We start from the raw sequence: 18,428 nt of genomic DNA on the forward strand, positions 1-18,428 counted from the left end.
ACACCTCGTTCCACGAGAAGTAACGATAGTTCGGAAAAGGAATCCTAGTCCAAACTATCTAGTTCGTGCTGCGTGTAGCCGCGGGCACAGAGTCCGCACTAGCGGACATTTAAAAATGGCGGCACCCGGCAACATGCAAATGAAGCCCAGGAAATTCAAACCCTGGGCTTCATTTGCAAGTTCGTATGACTACATTAACCACCCTAGTTCGAACTAGGGTGGTAGTGTAGACATACCCTAGGTGAAATTCTGCAATCTTAAACTCCACTGGGAAGCCAGCGGGCGTTTTACCTACAAAGAACAGCAGGATTTCTCCCTGCACCTCTCTGTTTACCACCAGTCCATGACTAACCCTCATATGCCACACACCCTTGGTACAAGAGATGGAAAAGGGCCTTTAAAAAGCAGACATGACTTGAGTTTACACTTTTTTTATTAGAAATAAGACACATTCATTTGTGCTCTGAAAACTGTACAGAAAAAACTGATGAACACAGAAATAAGGGACATGGAAATGGGAGGGGCAGGGGAGGGTGAAGAGAAACCAGAATTAACCAGAGAAACTGAGCAGAAAAAGTAGAATATCAACAGTTATTAAACAAACATTTATTTCTTCAATTACATAACACTGTTAATGTCCTGCAGCTTGACTGGAATGAGAGGCGTAGATGGGAAAGGGCTGGAAGAAAGAGGGGAGATTGGTTGGGCAGGGAAGGGCAAAAAGAATTAAAACACAGTAGAAAGATATTTGTATGCTAAAATTCATTATGTGTAATTATAATAATTACAATATTATACAACCCGGCATTTATGGGAGGCCTTTGTGCTTTCCTGTTTCATAGAATAATCTAAAATCTGACAGTTACATCACAGTTTTTATAAGTATCTTTTTTTTTTACTATTTGGATTTTCTAATTTTTTAAAATTTTATTTTATTTTTAATATTATACAGCTAATGACAAGATACGTGCCATTATACTTAAAAAAATAAACCGTGTGGCCTGAAAGTAAATTTTAAAAAACTGCTTGCATATCAAGCAACCGCTCTTGGCGGGGGAGCACAATTTGATTTCATTGATTGTTTTAAATGTTATTCCTGTCGTTAGCTTTTTCCTAAAAAAAGAAACACACACACGCGCGCACACACACATGCACACACACACACACACACACGCATAAATCAAACCCTGATCTAGATTAGCTGCTGTTTTGGCTCAATGTGATTTTTCACAAATAGATGGTTAGCGATAGCCATTTTAGAGCTGGTGGAAATTGGTCAGAATTGGAATGAACATTTTTGGTGAAACAAGTATGGTGGAAAAAGAAGCGGTGAAAATTGGGTTATGTAAGAAATTCTGATTAAAGTCTTTCATAAAAAATGACAATTGATCATGTTAAAATACTGATGGAAATTATTTTGCTTAAAAATTTTGGACTTTTGGGGGGGACAAAATGTTTTGTGCAAACAACACTGGGCTTTTTCGTGTGTAAAAATGCAAATTAACGTTTTCATGAAAAAATTGAGGAAAATTTGTCATAAAAAACACCCCAACATTGAAGCCCAATTTTTGATGAAAAAATATCCCCAATTTTGTGGCCAGCTCTACCCACGTCCTTTTCTTCCACTAGTACCAGAAACCTGGTCTCTAGCTCTGTGAAATAGTGAAGGCAGGGTAGGGTGTAAGGAAAATAACCAGCCATAAAACAGAACATTCCAACCTACTGTACACAAGGGCCCGTGCGTTTCTCACCATCCTATTTTTTCCACAAGTGACTCCCACTCAACCTTGGGGCATTGGCATCCTTGCCCCTCATGTGCACGGAACCAAGCTACAGAAAGATATTTGAAATGACAGGAGCCAAAGAAAGGAAAGGTCTTGGGTTTCAAGTTCTGTTTTTATTGAAGAAAAGAAAAGAAGAAGAAAAAATAGATTTTTTTTTCCAAGTGTATGTTACTCATTTATCAGTTCGTCTCAATGTCCTACGGCAATATTCTCCATGTCTTGAATGTCTCCAAGGTCATGGAAGCAGGTCATTGTGGCTTCCAGGGGAGGTGGCTGGAAATACGTCGAATCTCAAAACAAAACAAAACAAAAAAAGGGAAAAGACAATGAGGCCATCAGAACCTTTGTGCAAGGTTCGCGCTGAGTTTATCGCTTTGTTTTTAACAGTCAATTAAATGACCTACATTCTTTTTGTTGGTTGTGAAATGTCTCAATCTGGAGACTGGATGAATGGGTTTGTTGTTGATTTAAGAGACAGTCTCTTCCCACTCTGCGTGTCTCGCTCTTCAGAGAGTTCAGCAAGTCCTCTGCAGAGGAATGGGGAGAAAAAACCCAACATGCTTCTCTCAGTAGCCATATGCTACAACCAATATCTCTGGCATTTCCCCTAGAACATCCTCTGAGTTGGCTTGTGTCGGTCCATAGCTGAGGACCTAATTTTTCAGATTGGCGTGGGGTGGTCTTCTCAACCACAAGATGCAATAGCTTGGTAGCTCCAATTCTCTTCTTCTCCAAGATGCTGGGCCGGTGTGGGGAGAGGGGGGCGGACTGAAGTAAGCAGAATGGTTCTTTCCCCCTCCCATCATAGGCCAGCCAATACTTAGCTTTCCCCCAAAGTCCTTGGCCAGCTAGCATCCTGGCTGGTTTCCCCCTGAATTAATCCCTGTTCATTGTTTCCTGAAGATAACCCCACTCCTCTTGGCCCTTCTGCTGCCATATTTGCTCCCAGTGTCCTTTTGTAGCTCCCAGTTCCAGAGCAGGAAGACTCAACGTATCTGGCAATGGCTCCCCATCATCCTCTCACCACTAAAGTGTCGTGTTGGTTTTGTTCCCCACCCTCCCCCTCCCATTCTCCCTCCATTAATTTTCCAGGCTCGTGTCCTCTTTGGGCCCACCCAGGGAAGATCGCGTTGTTCTGTACCTACCGCTACTAAGTTCTATAAAGTAATATTCCCCTCTCTGCTGAGAACAATACAAAAGTTACTTCTTTTTTTACCAAAGGTTTCAAAAGAAACCAAACACTCTTCCTCATTCGCTTCCGATGGAATTTAATCCGCTTTTTAAAAATGTGTTTGTTTTTCTGGAAAAAAAGTCCCCTTTTTTCTTTCCTCTCAGACCTCCGTCTGAAGGTCTATAATGTCTTGTCCCACCAGAGGTATGGTGGCACCAGTTTTCTCCCACTCTACAGTTTTTAGTTCTAAGGGAGATTGTGATAAAGGTTCCATGTCCTTTTTAACCCATGATGGTGGTGACTGGACCTTCCGGATTCCTTCCCAGGGTCTCTTGTTTGGTGTCTGCTGTTTTTCTTGCTAAAAAGCAAAGGAGAGAAAAACAGAACGAAATTACTGCCACTCCTGCAAACACCGTTCTTCAACCTGCTAGACTTCTTCTTTTGACCTTTTATTTTAAAAATAGGGTTGGGTGAAGATTTTCTATTACAAATCTTTCTTGAAAGAAAATTAGTTTTTCAAATAAACAGATTTTGATTTTTGTGTGTGACAAGTGGCTGCTGGCCATGGAAAATGTCAGTTTTTCCACAAAATGCTGAACCCTAAACATTTCAGCTTTCAGACCAATAATTTCAATATTTGAATTCCCATGAAACAAAATCCAACATTTCCATGGAAGTTTTAGAAGAATGTTCTTTAGTTTAATCTTTCATAGAAATTTGTTGCTTAAAATCATTTGTCACCAGCTATATTTATCCTTATCCTTTCATCTATATCTATAGATACACCCAGAAAATGTCTCATAAATGTAATTGCTTCTTTTACTAACACAAAATCAATACGAGTTTCACTGATTTCAACTGACCCGTCAGAGTGAAAGAAGCTATTTGCATATGTATTTGCATGTATATGCAACCACACTTAAGTTACGGCCCTCGGCATGTGCTGTGAGTATCATTGAGGCTCCCGGGACTTCCAAAATTGAGCAGCCCTGCTTTATATGGCTTCGAAAATCCAGCCAGAATGTATTCTCCTCCCTCTAATTGCCTTCAATTTGGGGGCCTCTCTCTGCAGAGATGTTCAAAAGAGAGGCTCAAAGTGGCTGGTTGTTTTTTGGAACTGGTCTGAGAGGTATCTAACTCAGACTGCAGCTCTTAGCCGCTCTGATCCTCCTTGGTACGTCTCAGTTCATGCCGACTTTGCGAATCCCCCAGCGCATTGTTGTACTCAGGACAATTGGAACACCAGCATAGCTTTGGCGTGAAAAGTACGATATAAATGAAAGCCAATAAGCTAAGGTGTTTAACGTGGGTGCCTTATATTAGGCTCCTAGGATCATATTTTGATACCTCAATAAATTGCTTGATTTTCAAAAGTGCTGGATACCCAGTTGCTCCCAATGACGTCAGCCGTTGAACAAAACTGAACATTTTAGCGATATCGTTTTGATGTCAATGAAAATATGTTTGAAAGAAACTGAATCCCTTTTGAATCAAAGCCTCTTGATTTTTTTCCTCAACTAATTTTCATTTCTAATTGTATATTTTTTCTTATTTTGAAAAATTACAAAAGATCGAAATCCAAGCAGAAATGTTTCCCGGGTATAGAAAGAAAATGGGTCAGCTGACCCCAAACAGGTTTCTTTTAGAATATTTTTCATCGGATGATTTTAGATGCTGGGGGGGTTGAAAAATATTTCATCCCAACTTGGGACATAGTCCCAACATTTTTCATGATAGAGAAAATCTGTTTTCGAACCAACTCTATGACTGCTTCCTCTTCCACTGCATGTGGCGTAATCTACCACCCTCACTGCATCCCACATGCTAGGTCCGGTCAGACTGTACAGAACCAAAGAAAGGTCGGCACCATTGATGCAGTTGGCCCATCATACACACTCATCACGAAGGAAGGAAGTCTAGAATACCCAGCAGCAAACCCTGATGTGCTAGCACTAAGAGGAACACCAGCAATTGGGCGCCAGCACTCTGGTGGAACAATGGAAACTCTCTTGTTGTTTTGGTTAGTATTTCATCCACCTGCACAGCCTAGTGATCCAGCACCTGTCCCCAGCCCGCTGCCTGGTTTTCACTATGCTGCATTTGACTGAGGCCCGAACCATGCAAGGCCCGATTTTGGGTGCTTTGGTTTCATGGGTGCCCAACCCCAGACATCCTGGGCCTGATTATGAATGCTGAGCACCCGCAGCCCCTCTTTGGACTTCATCTGAAAACGTATGGATCCATGTTGTATCTCCCAAAGTTACACAGGAAGTCAACAGCCCAGTCAGAATTAGTACCCAGAATCCTCCAGCCTACTGCATCTTTGCTCCACCTACTCGATAAGTCAGCCCCTCGTCTTTGAAAAGGCACCTGCTATAAGATTAGCCGGGGGACAATGGGCAGAGGTTGCACCCTCGATTTCTGGAAACCATGTGAGGTACGTGTGGGATGGTATATGGGCAACAGGGTAACTGATGGAGGATACAGGGGATGGTGAGTAGCAGGTGAGCTAGGTTGGATGCAGGATTGCTGATGGATAGTATGTGGAACATTGAATAGCTTAGAGATGTTTTAAGCCTGAATTAATTAAGGTTCTTTGCAATTTTCATAACAAAATTTATTGTAGCAATTATTACACTTTATGTAGCGTTCCCTGTAAAAGACACTCTAATTTTCCTTTTAATAGTTGCTAATTATCCTTTCATCAAAGCCTTTAAGAAGTGCAGAGAGCATTAAACATGAACTGTAGCAGGGATGTCCTGACTAAAAGTGGGGGGGGAAGGGCCTGCGGAGGGACTCAAAATGATTAGAACTAGAGTCCTAGAAACCAACTCTGTATTTTTCAAATTTCATGCAAAGACCAGCCTTGTAGCCCTGTGTGCTCAGCCGGAACTCTGCACTCTGTTCTGGCTGATGGGGAATGGAAAATATCTCCAGCTACCAAGCCAGCTAACAGAAAGACAGGTAGCCAGCAAATGAGTGAATTCGCTCTGCTGTGCACTGGTGTATGCCAGGTGCACACATGGCCCAGACTACTAATTACCTACAACAGAATGCTCTTTGAAAGATCTGAAAGCTCAGGCTGGCAGTGGGGAGATGAGCGAGACAGAGGAGAGTTTCTCCTAAAGAGCCTGTGATGAGCCTCTGCACCGTATGGTACATTTCTGACTCCATCAAGGAGCAGTGTTTCTAGCAGATGTATAGACACAAAGCAGAGCTCTTGAACTTTCTCCAGAGTCCCACATGCAGGCCCGGTTGCCGGGAGGTGTGATTTGTAATCCTTTCTTCCAGTCCGGGATATGTCGAGGAAAGCTTGTCTCCTGGTGACTGAGAGGGAGGATTGGTTGCAAAGTAGGTGGTTCAAATCGTGTCTGGAGAAGGCCACACAAGGCCAGGGCCTACCCATCTCATGAACAGAGCTGAAATTTTTCAGATGAATGATTCACTTATGGTATGGCTAGACTGCGGTGTGTGTGTGTGTGTGTGGAGGGGTGTTCTAGATACCGGAGGTATCCCAAAAAACTACACTGCATCCAGGGAATGCGTTTGCTCTTCCACTTTTTTTTGCAGAAGAACAAACGCACTCTTTCGGAAGCTCCCATATTCCTCATTCTACGAGGAAGAAGGGGGCTTCCGAAAGAGGGGGCTTTTTCCGACATTTGGCCTAGTCTAGATGGGCCAAATGTCGGAAAAGCCTCTTCCGACAAAAGAATCGGAAAAAGGTACGCAAAATGCGCTGCGCATTTTGCGTACCTTTTTCCGACAAAAGCTTGTATTCTAGACGTACCCTTACCAACAAAGTTGTTTCTGCTCAACCCAAGCTACCCATGAATTTGGATTGAATTCAATGAATAGTTTCAGCCAGGAAAAAAAAAAAGACAAAATTAAAGCAAAACTTTTTTGTTTCAACCTTTTCTAAGCTACGTGTTTCAACTTCTGGTTTCTTAATAATTTTGCTAGATTATTTGCCAAAGCAAACACAAACAAAAGGGAATCCCTACCCCAGATAAGTAACATGGAAAAATATAGGCATATTAAAAATCATTTCAGGCTGAACACAACTTTTCATTCAGCCTAAACAAATTCCTCTCACCTACATTTTTCTGATTTGGCCACTGAACCAAAATAAATCAATTATTCACTCAGCTCTGCTTAAAACACCCCGTCAGGAACCTGCCAGGGGTCAAGACTAGAGCTGGACAAAGCTTTAACTCTTGCTTCTATAATTTATTTGTGATGAGGCGCCTGCCCCACACTGGGCTATAAATGGTTAATAGAGCCTTAGAGAGTCTCTGCAGGAGGTAGTCAATCAGAGAAGGGGTGAGAGGAGCAGCCAATCAGGGCCTGGCAGGCCCATAAAAGATTAGCTGCAGGGCAAAGCAGCTCCAGTCACGCCTGGAGCTCAAGGAGGGTGAACTGGCTGCCTTACATTAGGGTTACATCTAAACTACACCCCTCTGTCGGCAGAGGGATGTAAATTAGACACCTCAAAAGTGCAAATCAAGCGGGGTGCTAGCATTTGAAAGAAAAGCTAAGTTACAGCAAAGTTTTGGTTCAGGCTGGGCTAGGATTCATTGCCTGAGCTCCAATCCAAACGCCACTTCAAACCATTGTTCCCCCAGCTATTTTTAGAGCATCTGCAGGAGTCCTGCTAGCTTGAGTCTATCAACCCAAGCTGGAAGGCTCACCTCTGCAGGCTCCAAAATGCTGTGTGGACGTACCCAAAGGGACCTGAGGCCCATTTCTGGTTCTGACAGGGAACATGGCCAGCTCAGACTTTATGGCAGACTGGCCCTTGGGACTTCCTTCAAATCCAAAACTCAGACCAAGGCTCAGGTGGGCTCCCATGCCTTGGGAGCTAAAATCAAAGGTGTGCACGAACTCCTGGCACAAGGAATCCACAGAACTTTACGTGGCTGCGTTGGGGGTCACATTGGCTGGTCTCAACACATTTAAAGAGCCAGAAAAACTAGACTCTGAGAGAATGAGAGAGGCCTTTTGTGTTACTGAACAAACTCTCCCAATGGTGCCAGATCAAAGACTCACCCAGGGAGAGGAACTGCAGGAGAGTCACTTCAATCGCTTTCAGAGCAGGCACTGAGCACAGAAGAACCAAAGACGACCCTTCCCTTGAAGCCTGCAGAGGCGCATCTTCTATAGCATGCTCTTGCTGAGTGTACTGCTTTCCAACACCACCCAGTGCAAACCCTAGAACCTCCGCTTAATTTACTAGGAGGAGCAGCTTAGAAAGTGACTCTGCGTGGTTCTCCTACCAGCCGTGCTTTCATGTTCACAGCGCCTGGCTGGAGAGAGACACTGCTTGGAGGAGGGGGTATCATCTATCTGGCCCCGTAGTTTGCGGCGGGCAGGCACCAATTAGCATTTGAACACAGAAATGCATTAGCAACAAAGTTTCCAGCAGCCTTATTGGGTTATTTTTAGCAGACAAGATCTCGGCAATGATTTGTATCAGCCAAAGAACGACCCAACGGGAGGGGCCCAAAGTCATGCTTTAGAACGCCACCTTCTGAGCCAGTGATAGACCAGCACGGAACAGCCAAGCAGCGCAAGTGCTCTTAACTTGCCTGACAGACACTGTACGGTCCCCTTGGCTGGGCGTGAAGGTAGGGAGGAAACTGGAGGGACTGGGGGAAGGCGTCAGCTGCCTCCGCTGAGGGAATATGCCCATTTCTCCCAGGCTAGAGCCCGTTGGATGCTCCCATGGCAGCCGTAGCCATGAATGCTTTTAACTTGTGTTTGCTCAAGAGGTGACAACCACTTCCTTTGGGTGCAGATGTGGCTCTGGTTCTGTGAGCCTTTGTCCTCGCCTGGTCGGACTGCCACAATGCGCCACAATGGCCTGAGAGACATGGCATGTTCTGTTGGGCCTGCTCATTGGTACCAGCGCGTTGCTTGCAGAGAGCGTGTTATCCCTTTGCTCTGTGCGCTGGGCTCTTTTGGTTGCAACGTAGGAATCCTTCAACGGGCTGGATCCGCGTTACTTTAGAAAACGCGCTTCCCCATCTGCTATCATGCCAGGCAGCATCTTCTAAGGGCCCTAGGTTAAAAGTGCATCCCAGCTGAGCCATGCCAAGGGAGGTGGTGGAATCTCCCTCTCTGGAGATATTTAAGAACAGGTTAGATAGACGTCTGTCAGGGATGGTGTAGGTGGAGCTTGGTCCTGCCTTGAGGGCGGGGGGCTGGACTCGATGACCTCTTGAGGTCCCTTCCAATCCTATTATTCTATGATTCTATGATCTATACTGGCACCCTTTTCCGGAAATGCTTAAAACGGAACAGTTTTCCGTTATAAGCATTTTCGGAAAAAGCGTGTCTACATTGGCAGGATGAGGCACCCATCTTCCTCATCTACGTCAAGAGCGTAGCAAAAACATTTCCCTTCTCATAGAAACACCACAATGAGAGGGAGCTCCTAAGCCATCATGATTAGTCCACGGGCATCACGTGCAACCCATTCATGAATTTATCAAGGCCGTGTGGAACGACTTAAGTGTACAAAGAGCTTTCAGGGTTCCTAAGGAAAAGTACCCCCTACATGCAGAGGGTTCCTGTTACTAAATTGTAGCTCTTTGCTCTTATTTGGAGAAGGTTGTTTTACTAGCAAATATGAACAACTTATGTAGAGGAACCACTTGTCTTGGCTGCATTCAAAGGCCACCTTCCTAAGCCCCACCTGAGAGACCCCAAACCAGTTCCTCCCAACCCTTTCTGATAGAGGCTGCAAAATGGTTCAACTGAGAGAATCCAGCCAGATGTGAGGGTGTGCTAATCATTTTCAGACCAGTGCAAAGGAGCCCGATGGAACCCAAGAGGGATGGCCATTTAAATTCAAAACAATAGAGCTAGCGCCAATCCTAGACTTCAGCAAAGGCGTCTTCTCTCAAGTAGAGATTTGCCCTGAATTTCAGCGTCAAGTTTCTGATCTGAGCGTGATGGGGAGGAGTTGTGGAAGGATTAGGAGAAGCTTCATCACTAGGAGAGGAGCAAAGGCAATGAAACATGCTGCCCAGAAGGAGTTGGAAAATTGTCATTGCTGGAGATGGTCAAGGCAAGACTAGATCACCGCACCAAGAGGTGCTTAGGGAGAAGGAAATTGAAGCTTTAGCAATGCAGATGGAAGAGCAAGAAGCCCGATATCCCTTCTCCTTCCTGATACTGTGGAAGTTACGCAGCATTCCATGATGCTTGTGATATAATTTGTGTCCAAAAACCAAGGAGCTTTCTACCAGTGAGGACATGTGTCTGGAATCATGCATCGTGGCAGGAATTGGTACGTGTCTACAAGGCTCTCTGATGAGAAGCAGAATGCTAATGTTAGTTTTATCACCTCCACCAGAATCATAGAATCATAGAATCATAGAATAATAGGACTGGAAGGGACCTCGAGAGGTCATCGAGTCCAGCCCCCCGCCCTCAAGGCAGGATCAAGCTCCGTCTACACCATCCCTGACAGATGTCTATCTAACCTGTTCTTAAATATCTCCAGAGAGGGAGATTCCACCACCTCCCTTGGCAATTTATTCCAATATTTGACCACCCTGACAGTTAGGAATTTTTTCCTAATGTCCAATCTAAACCTCCCCTGCTGCACTTTAAGCCCATTACTCCTTGTCCTGTCCTCAGAAACCAAGAGGAACAAATTTTCGCCTTCCTCCTTGTGACACCCTTTTAGATATTTGAAAACCGCTATCATGTCCCCCCTTAATCTTCTTTTTTCCAAACTAAACAAGCCCAGTTCATGAAGCCTGGCTTCATAGGTCATGTTCTCTAAACCTTTAATCATTCTTGTCGCTCTTCTCTGTACCCTTTCCAATTTCTCCACATCTTTCTTGAAATGTGGCGCCCAGAACTGGACACAGTACTCCAGCTGAGGCCTAACTAGTGCAGAGTAGAGCGGCAGAATGACTTCACGAGTTTTGCTTACAACACACCTGTTGATACAACCTAGAATCATATTTGCTTTTTTTGCAACAGCATCACACTGTTGGCTCATATTCAACTTGTGGTCCACTATGACCCCTAGATCCCTTTCCGCCATGCTCCTTCCTAGACAGTCGCTTCCCATCTTGTATGTATGGAACTGATTGTTCCTTCCTAAGTGGAGCACTTTGCATTTCTCTTTATTAAACCTCATCCTGTTTACCTCTGACCATTTCTCTAACTTGCTAAGGTCATTTTGAATTATGTCCCTATCCTCCAAAGAAGTTGCAACCCCACCCAGTTTGGTAGAAGAAACACTCCATCGTTGTATAACCTAATCACACACAGAAAAGAAACAGGGGGATGTTTAATGGAGGTATTTGTGATGTCTGGAAGGTTGCCTTCTTTGATATGAGTCCCACCTTCTAGTGCAGACAACAGCCAATGCGAGGGAATGACAGGGATGCAGGATGAAAATGATAAGTTTTTTTGTACTAGTTTAGGATCTTGCAAAACCATATCCCACTTATGATCACTGAATACCAATGCTTAGAAGGCACCTTGTTTAATGGACGTAAGGAAGGGAAAATCATGGCAGAATGTGAATCAGGCTGCCCTGATTATATATCTCCTCAATTCGACTTCAGCACAGGTTGCTACGGCAATAAACAGCAGAAAGCTGTTATCATCCAAAAACCTTTTGATGGTGCGTCTGGAACTAAATCTTCTAACATGAGGCTACCAAATATGCTGAAATATTTCTCCAAAATGTTGGAACAACCTGGATTTGTAAAGCTGGCCTGGGACTATTTCATGGAAAAGCTTTAGGCCCTTCTGCTTCCAGTCCTGGGCCAAACTGGGAAATAGGGAGGTGCATAGACAGTGTTAAGAGAAAACTGACTGGTGTTCAGTCTCAAGGCACAATCCATTCGGAGCCTGGGCAAAGATTAGGGTTGGTTCTTGTAGAAGCTGAACCTGCTTGCCAACCCGAGGGCCCTCGTCAGTGTGAACAGCGAAACTCCACATGCAGAGAATTTGCACTAAACCACCATGTGCTGTAAAACTAGGGATTTCGTGGAGCAAAACCCTGAGTCCCAGCACCATCGACTGTACAATCCTAACCCAGATCTCAGCGTTGTAGCCTGGCCATGTGTTTATAACGGACCAAACCAAAAGCTGTCACCTTATCTCTCCCTGAACGTTGGGCTTATCTGTACTTAAATCCTATCAAAATAAGACTCAGAAGTTGCTCACTGGCTAGTCCTCTTTAAAGCAACCGTCCACAGATGGCCATGAATGCCAACTCTGCCTTCTCTTGGGGAACTTTCCAACCAACGGTGGGAACTCCCACCTCAGAGCAATCCCCAAGGGTCTCATAGACAACCCATTGGCCAGCCAGCTTTTCTTTATTGGGGCCGCCAAAGTTCTTTCATGCTGGAGCCAGTTTGGCCACAGTGCATGGCCTGCCCATACTAGTCCTCCCTGGTAGTTTGCTCATTCCCTGGAAGGGGCATCTCTGAGGGAGGAGTGACACGGAAGTGCAAGGTTTTGCTAAAAGTCCCTGATGCCTTAGAACTTGACATGGATGTATCCCCTGGAATTGACAGCAATGGCATAATTCACAACTGCGTGGGGCTGGAAGCAGCCTGTGGGCCGTCCATGTTTCCAGCTCTTATTCTTTGGCCCTGCACAAAGGGCCGTGGCTTTCCCCTGTAGTCTTCCCATAACATCACCTCCCTGCCATGGAAGGTCACTCAGGAAAACTTCCCGACTGCTAGAACAGTAGGACAATGGGGCAGGCTCTCTAGGGGAGGTGTTCACTGCATATACACCTGTCTGGGATGGTTTAAACACAGGGGATGCGTCTAGACTGGCAAGCTTTTCCGCAAAAGCAGCTGCTTTTGCGGAAAAACTTGCCAGCTGTCTACACTGGCCGCTTGAATTTCTGCAAGAACACTGACGATCTCATGTAAGATTGTCAGTGTTCTTGAAGAAATGCTATGCTGCTCCCGTTCAGGCAAAAGCCCTCTTGTGCAAATGCTTTTGTGCAAGAGGGCCAGTGTAGACAACGCGGTATTGTTTTGCGCAAAAAAGCCCCGATGGTGAAAATGGCGATCGGGGCTTTCTTGCGCAAAACCGTGTCTAGATTGGCATGAATGCTTTTCCACAAAAAGTGCTTTTGCGGAAAAGTGTCCGTGCCAATCTAGACGCTCTTTTCCGCAAATACTTTTAACGGAAAAACTTTTCCGTTAAAAGCATTTGCGGAAAATCATGCCAGCCTAGATGTAGCCAGGGTGTTAGGCTGGCTGACCATTGCACCCTTCTACGCCTATGATTCTACACCACTGCACGACAGGTCGCTGCCACGAGGGACTTTAATGGAGCCTCTATCCTGAGGTCAGAGTCCTTCAGCACCATCAATGTCCCATGCCGTCTGGGGGTGCCACGGCCGCCACGGCGTAAGTCCAAACATCACAACTTGTGGTCTCCGCTCCTGCCTTAGGACCAGGGATCTGACCCACCCCACTGCACCCTCTCTCTGTGCCCCGGCCCTTGCTGTAAAGGTGTTAGAGGTTCTATTTACTAGGCACAGACCGAGGGACACCACAGATACACACTGAACCACGCACTCTCCCAAGCCACGGGGAACAGAATGTGGAACCTCAGCACCACAGACTGTCGCCAAATGCAGTAGAGGAGAGTGACTATTCCACAGGCATCATGCATGTGCACGCATGCACGCGTGCACACCAGTATAGCGAGTTTGAGGGAGGAGTGACACAGAAGTGCAAGGTTTCGCTAAAAGCCCCTACGTTTTCCTCCACCCCCGACCTCATCATAGTGCTTGGAGCAGGAAGCCAGGAGCTCCCAAGGCTGAACGACTAACCTTGCTCTCCATTGGTGGAGGCTCCTTCTCCTTCTCCGCGTGCTGCAGCTTCCTGTTCAGGTCCTGGAACATGTCCTGGTGACGCTTTCTCGTGTGCATGATTTTCTGAAGCAAAGACGCGTGCGACAGGTCAGCAAACCTTTCTCCCCTGAAGGTAGAGTCCGTACTGCCCTCACCAATTAGGAAACTGCCGAAGTGGGCACGTTAGGTGCCCAAATCCCTTTGAGGATCTGGGCCCCAGGGAGTATAAATCTAGATCTGGCTCCAGGAAAAATCCAGCCTATACAACGTCAGCTGAGTCTTGCGTGGTTACAGGATTTGTGACAAACCTAAATCTCAGCCTCAAAGCTCACCCAGGGTAGCCAAGCTGTGGATAAAGTGTGAGACCTAACTCCAAATCTAGCCCTAAATGTGAGGGTCAGAATTTGGGGCTACACAGTGTCCCAATTTCACACTGAGCCCAGGGTCCTAAGTCTTGGAGCAAACCTCATAGCCCAAGGTTTGAGGCAGAGAGGGGGTTGTGGGGCTGACGCCTGATTTTGGAACGAAGTGGCTCACTGTGAAGGAAAAGGATGGTTTCAACGGTCCTTCCTCTTCAAAGTGACTGCTTCGTGGCATTGCTGTAGGATGCAGGCAACCTGGTTCTGCCAGACCTTCCTCTTGAAAGCAACAGCTTCCCCCTTCTGTGCCTCAGTTTCCCCCCGCTGTACAACGTGGAGGATAATTCCTCATCTCCGAGGGGCTTTGGTGAAGGGACCCCACAGAATGGTGAGGGGGGGGCCATGGGAGCAGGTTTCCTGTTTGGGGGCCGAGCAGCTGTGCTGCTGTAGGGTTTTATCCAGGACGCTCCTAGCTTCTCCTGTCGTCATCGTTAACCCACCTCCTTGAGAGATGAGAAACTCTCCTGCCGACGCAGCACCATGTACCCCAGGGTGAGGTCATGAGAACTACGTCGCTCAGGGGTGTGGACTTTTCACGCCCCTCCGTGAAGTAGCCAGCCCATGGAAGTGTATAGTGTAAACTGGGCCTAAAACTGAGGACATTGGAATCCTTCTCCCACGGGCTGGAAAGTGGGCCAGACTCCAGATGCTGCTATACGGTAGGATCGGCTTTCTATTAGCCTCTCCCGGGCCGAGGAGACTGTGTACGGGCCTTGTGCAAGCTGACTTAAAACTTTGATTGACAAACATTTCCTCAGCCGCTGCTGCCCGCTGAATGAAGCCGTGCCAAACAAGCGTCAACCCATCTATTAGGTACACAGGGAGAATATCCTTGTTCAGCCAGGCTGGCTCCAGCCGCCTGTCCGTTTCTAGCCCTTTTCCCCCGCTTCTTTGGTCTCCTGCAGCAGCTGCAGCCAGGGGAGCTGCCCCCGGAAAAGCAGAGCCCAGTCCTCTCCCCGCCCTGTCACCCCTCCGTACCAGGGTCTAAAGGAGGAAACGCTCACCTCAAAATCTAGCTCTGCGTACCGGGATTTCCGTCGCTGCAGATTCAAAGGGAAAGAGAGATCGGTAAGCCACGGTCGGGGCTGATCACATGCCGGCATAATGGCTAGAGAGAGGGAGCCGGCCCTGCCTCGTCCCCCACCCTGCCCTGCCTGCCTCGGATTCAAAGGAGACAGCTGAGGCGAAAGAGGTCACTGTCCCCAGGGAGAGAACCGGCCTGTGCGCCAGAGCACGAGACGGCCAGGCCTGAAGGACGCACAGGGGAGGTTGAGAGCCACATCCTGTCACGGGACAAAGGAGACAGATGCTGCAAGCCGGTTAGAATTGGGGCCGAGCGTAAGAACCAAGAGGGACTGAGCTTCTACTAAGGAAGCGCCTGGCTGAGTGGGAATTCTGTCCTGGGGAGAGCTGTTAAAAGATGAAACCAGCTGCCAAAATACTAAATCCAGCACCCAGGTGCCCCTCTGCAATGCCACCAGTGTGAGCCGGGTTGCAGCGAATGTCTGCAAGAGAGAGCTGTAGCTTATCTCTGCAGTCATGGACATTTTCCTGCAGCTTCCCATGCCTGTATCTACCGATCTCGTCCCAGAAGGGCTGAAATCATCAAAGCCCAGCCAGGGACGTAGCCACATGCCTCCCATGAAATGAACAGAAGCGGTCTGGCTAAAACCTCATGAATTATCTGTGAATACTCTTATTATGGCCAGTTTCCATAGGGCTAACGGGAGTTGGCTAAAAAATTGAGATAAAGAGAGCACTGTGGCTTGTATCTGCTGGACTTTTTTTTAAAAAGGGTGTTAGAAACTCTTTGTCTCTCTCTCATCCTCAAGCTTTGGACCACAATACCTGGTGCTGGAGCTACGAGAGAGGAAAAGCTCTAAAAGGAGATTAGACATGTGCGGGCAGGTGGTGCGGCGCTCGTGGAAAGGGTGGGGCCTCAAGTGGAATGGGTGTGGCCTCCAGCAGAAGGGGCGGGGCCTCACATAGAAGGGGTATGGCCTCACGCATAAAGGGTGTGGCCTCCAGCGGAAGGGGCGGGGCCTCATGTGGAAGGGGTATGGCCTCAAGCAGAAAGGGTGTGGCCTCCAGCGGAAGGGGCGGGGCCTCATGTGGAAGGGGTATGGCCTCAAACAGAAAGGGTGTGGCCTCCAGCGGAAGGGGCGGGGCCTCACATCGAAGGGGTATGGCCTCAAGCAGAAAGGATGTGGCCTCCAGGGGAAGGGGCAGGGTCAACCGGCCCTCCGCGCCACCCCTCCGGCCCTAAGCTCTGCCTGGAGCACACTGTGCCACGCCCCATCTTCCCAGGCAGCCTAAGAACCGTCCAGAGGGCACCATGGTAACGGAGGCAGCCTCTGGGATCCCTGGACCCTTTTGAGTCGCCAGGCCCCGGGGCAGCTGCTCTCTTTACCACCCTGAGGTCGGCAGCACGAACACTGTGACAAACCGGTGTGGAAGCAGCCCCAGGTCGCCTGCTCACCTCCAAGGAGCTCATGGAGAGGGTGGAGACCGTCTCGCTCTTGGGCACCATGCCCAAGTTCCCTGAGTCGCCCGGGTCGCACAGGCTGTTGGGGAGCTGCGCCTCGCCGGAGATGTGCTGCTGCTGCTGCTGCAACATGGGGGAGCCCTGCACCTCGGCGCAGGTCATCGCCCTGGGCTCCCTGGGTGGGCTCTTGACGATGAAGCCCGGGTCGGTCGCCATGCTGAGGTGAATGAGCCGGGTCTGGGGCATCTGGTCTATGTTGATGCTGTATTTGCTGTCGTCCTTGGGGGGCTTGGCCCGCAGGGTGGCGGTACTGTTGCTGGGCAGGATGACGTAGCTGGTGTCCAGGGCTTGCTCCTGCGCCCGTGAGAGCTCCGTGTCCAGCTTCTTGAAGATGTCCCCGTCGCAGATGTAGATCGACTTGGGCGGCTGGTTCTTCTCCTTCTTCAGGGTGAGGGTGTGGTTGCTGAAGTCGTTCAGGTTGATGGCCCCCAGGTAGTGCGGGGAGCCCTGCAGGTGCATCTTGGAGACGTTGGCTGGAAGACTGTTAAAGTTCGAGGACCCCTTCTGGTGGTTGAGCTTCAGCTTCTCCTCGTCCTGCAGCGAGGGGCGCTTCAGCGTCCCCGTGATGGTCGAGGTCCTGCACGTGCTGATGTCTTTATTCAGCACTGCGGGAGAGACAGAGGGGCCTCCTTAGCATCTCAGATTCACCTTGCCTCAGCTCACTCGAACTCCATCCACATCTCACTGCACTCACACTGCCTTGGCATGGTCCCTCCACTCTCAGACAGAGGCTACCATGGCGGATCAATGCTTCCGGCTCACGGACCCGATGCGCGTGCCATCCCACGATGGCGACTGGGCCAGTGCTTACATTAGAGGATAATTATACTGGGGATGGGGGGACTTTGAAGGCCTCACTCACTGCCTTCAAGATAAAGGGCGCTAAATGAGCTCTTGTTAGTTTCACCTAGGGAAGAACCTTAATCGGAGGGTGGGGCAATCATGCCAATGCGGAGCTATATACAGCACACACACACACACACACACACACACACACACACAGCATCATCGTTTGCAACAAACACAGCTGTTCCTGTCTCGTTACAATCTGCCTTGATCAGCTGGGTCTAGGCTGCGACCGAAACGTTAAGACGCTCGTCACATCAGCCTTGACGTCTTTGGAGGTAAAAGTGGCAGGATTCTGGGGTGGGGCTGAATGCTACTTACCCAGCATTTCAGTGTGGAAAAGAGGAAACAATTCTAGCCAGAAAGAAGCCAAAAATGAGACTCTTTCTACATAGCTTTTTTTCCCCAATGCAGCACACAGAAGAGGAGACAAAGCAGGAGCTGTGTTGTAACCTGGCACCATTCAGCCATTCTCGTTCATGGGCAAAGAACTCTACGGCACCTTGGAGGATTTCTGGTGCCGGGTAAAACACGGTGCTGCGGTTTCACTACTGACTTGTGCCAGGCGGGGTGGGTGTTGAACCAATGTGTTTCCAATTGGAGCGGGGTAGGCAGGGTCAAATCAAAGGGAAGCCAGGAGAATCCAACCAGGAAATGATGTTGAAGGCCAGACCTGCTGCGTGGGGACAGTCTTAGCCAAGGTGGCTTGGCCAGAGGACAGCACTAGGATAGAACTTTGCTTGCGTGCAGGTTCATGGGCCAATTTCTGCCACTGGCTGTAAGCGAAAAGGCCACATGTCTCCCTGGACTGAAC

The 18,428-nt window shown here is 47.9% G+C and overlaps 1 protein-coding gene across 9 annotated transcripts in view; it reads right to left on the reverse strand.

Moving 5' to 3' along the window:
- Positions 1-415: 415 nt before the first annotated feature.
- The window catches only part of ADGRB1 (adhesion G protein-coupled receptor B1), a 423,364-nt gene continuing 405,351 nt past the window's right edge, over positions 416-18,428 (reverse strand). For all 9 annotated transcript variants that reach the window (XM_075920015.2, XM_075920016.2, XM_075920018.2 and 6 more), the window contains 4 exons: positions 16,703-17,373; positions 15,228-15,263; positions 13,784-13,888; positions 416-3,313 (listed from right to left, as the gene is read on the reverse strand). In XM_075920015.2, the coding sequence (XP_075776130.2) occupies positions 3,116-3,313; positions 13,784-13,888; positions 15,228-15,263; positions 16,703-17,373 (1,010 nt within the window). In that variant the 3' untranslated portion in view covers positions 416-3,115. The remainder of the gene's footprint in view (positions 3,314-13,783; positions 13,889-15,227; positions 15,264-16,702; positions 17,374-18,428) is intronic.

This window comes from Pelodiscus sinensis, chromosome 2 (assembly GCF_052426305.1).
Source record: "Pelodiscus sinensis isolate ZL-2025 chromosome 2, ASM5242630v1, whole genome shotgun sequence".
Lineage (NCBI taxonomy): Eukaryota > Metazoa > Chordata > Testudines > Trionychidae > Pelodiscus > Pelodiscus sinensis.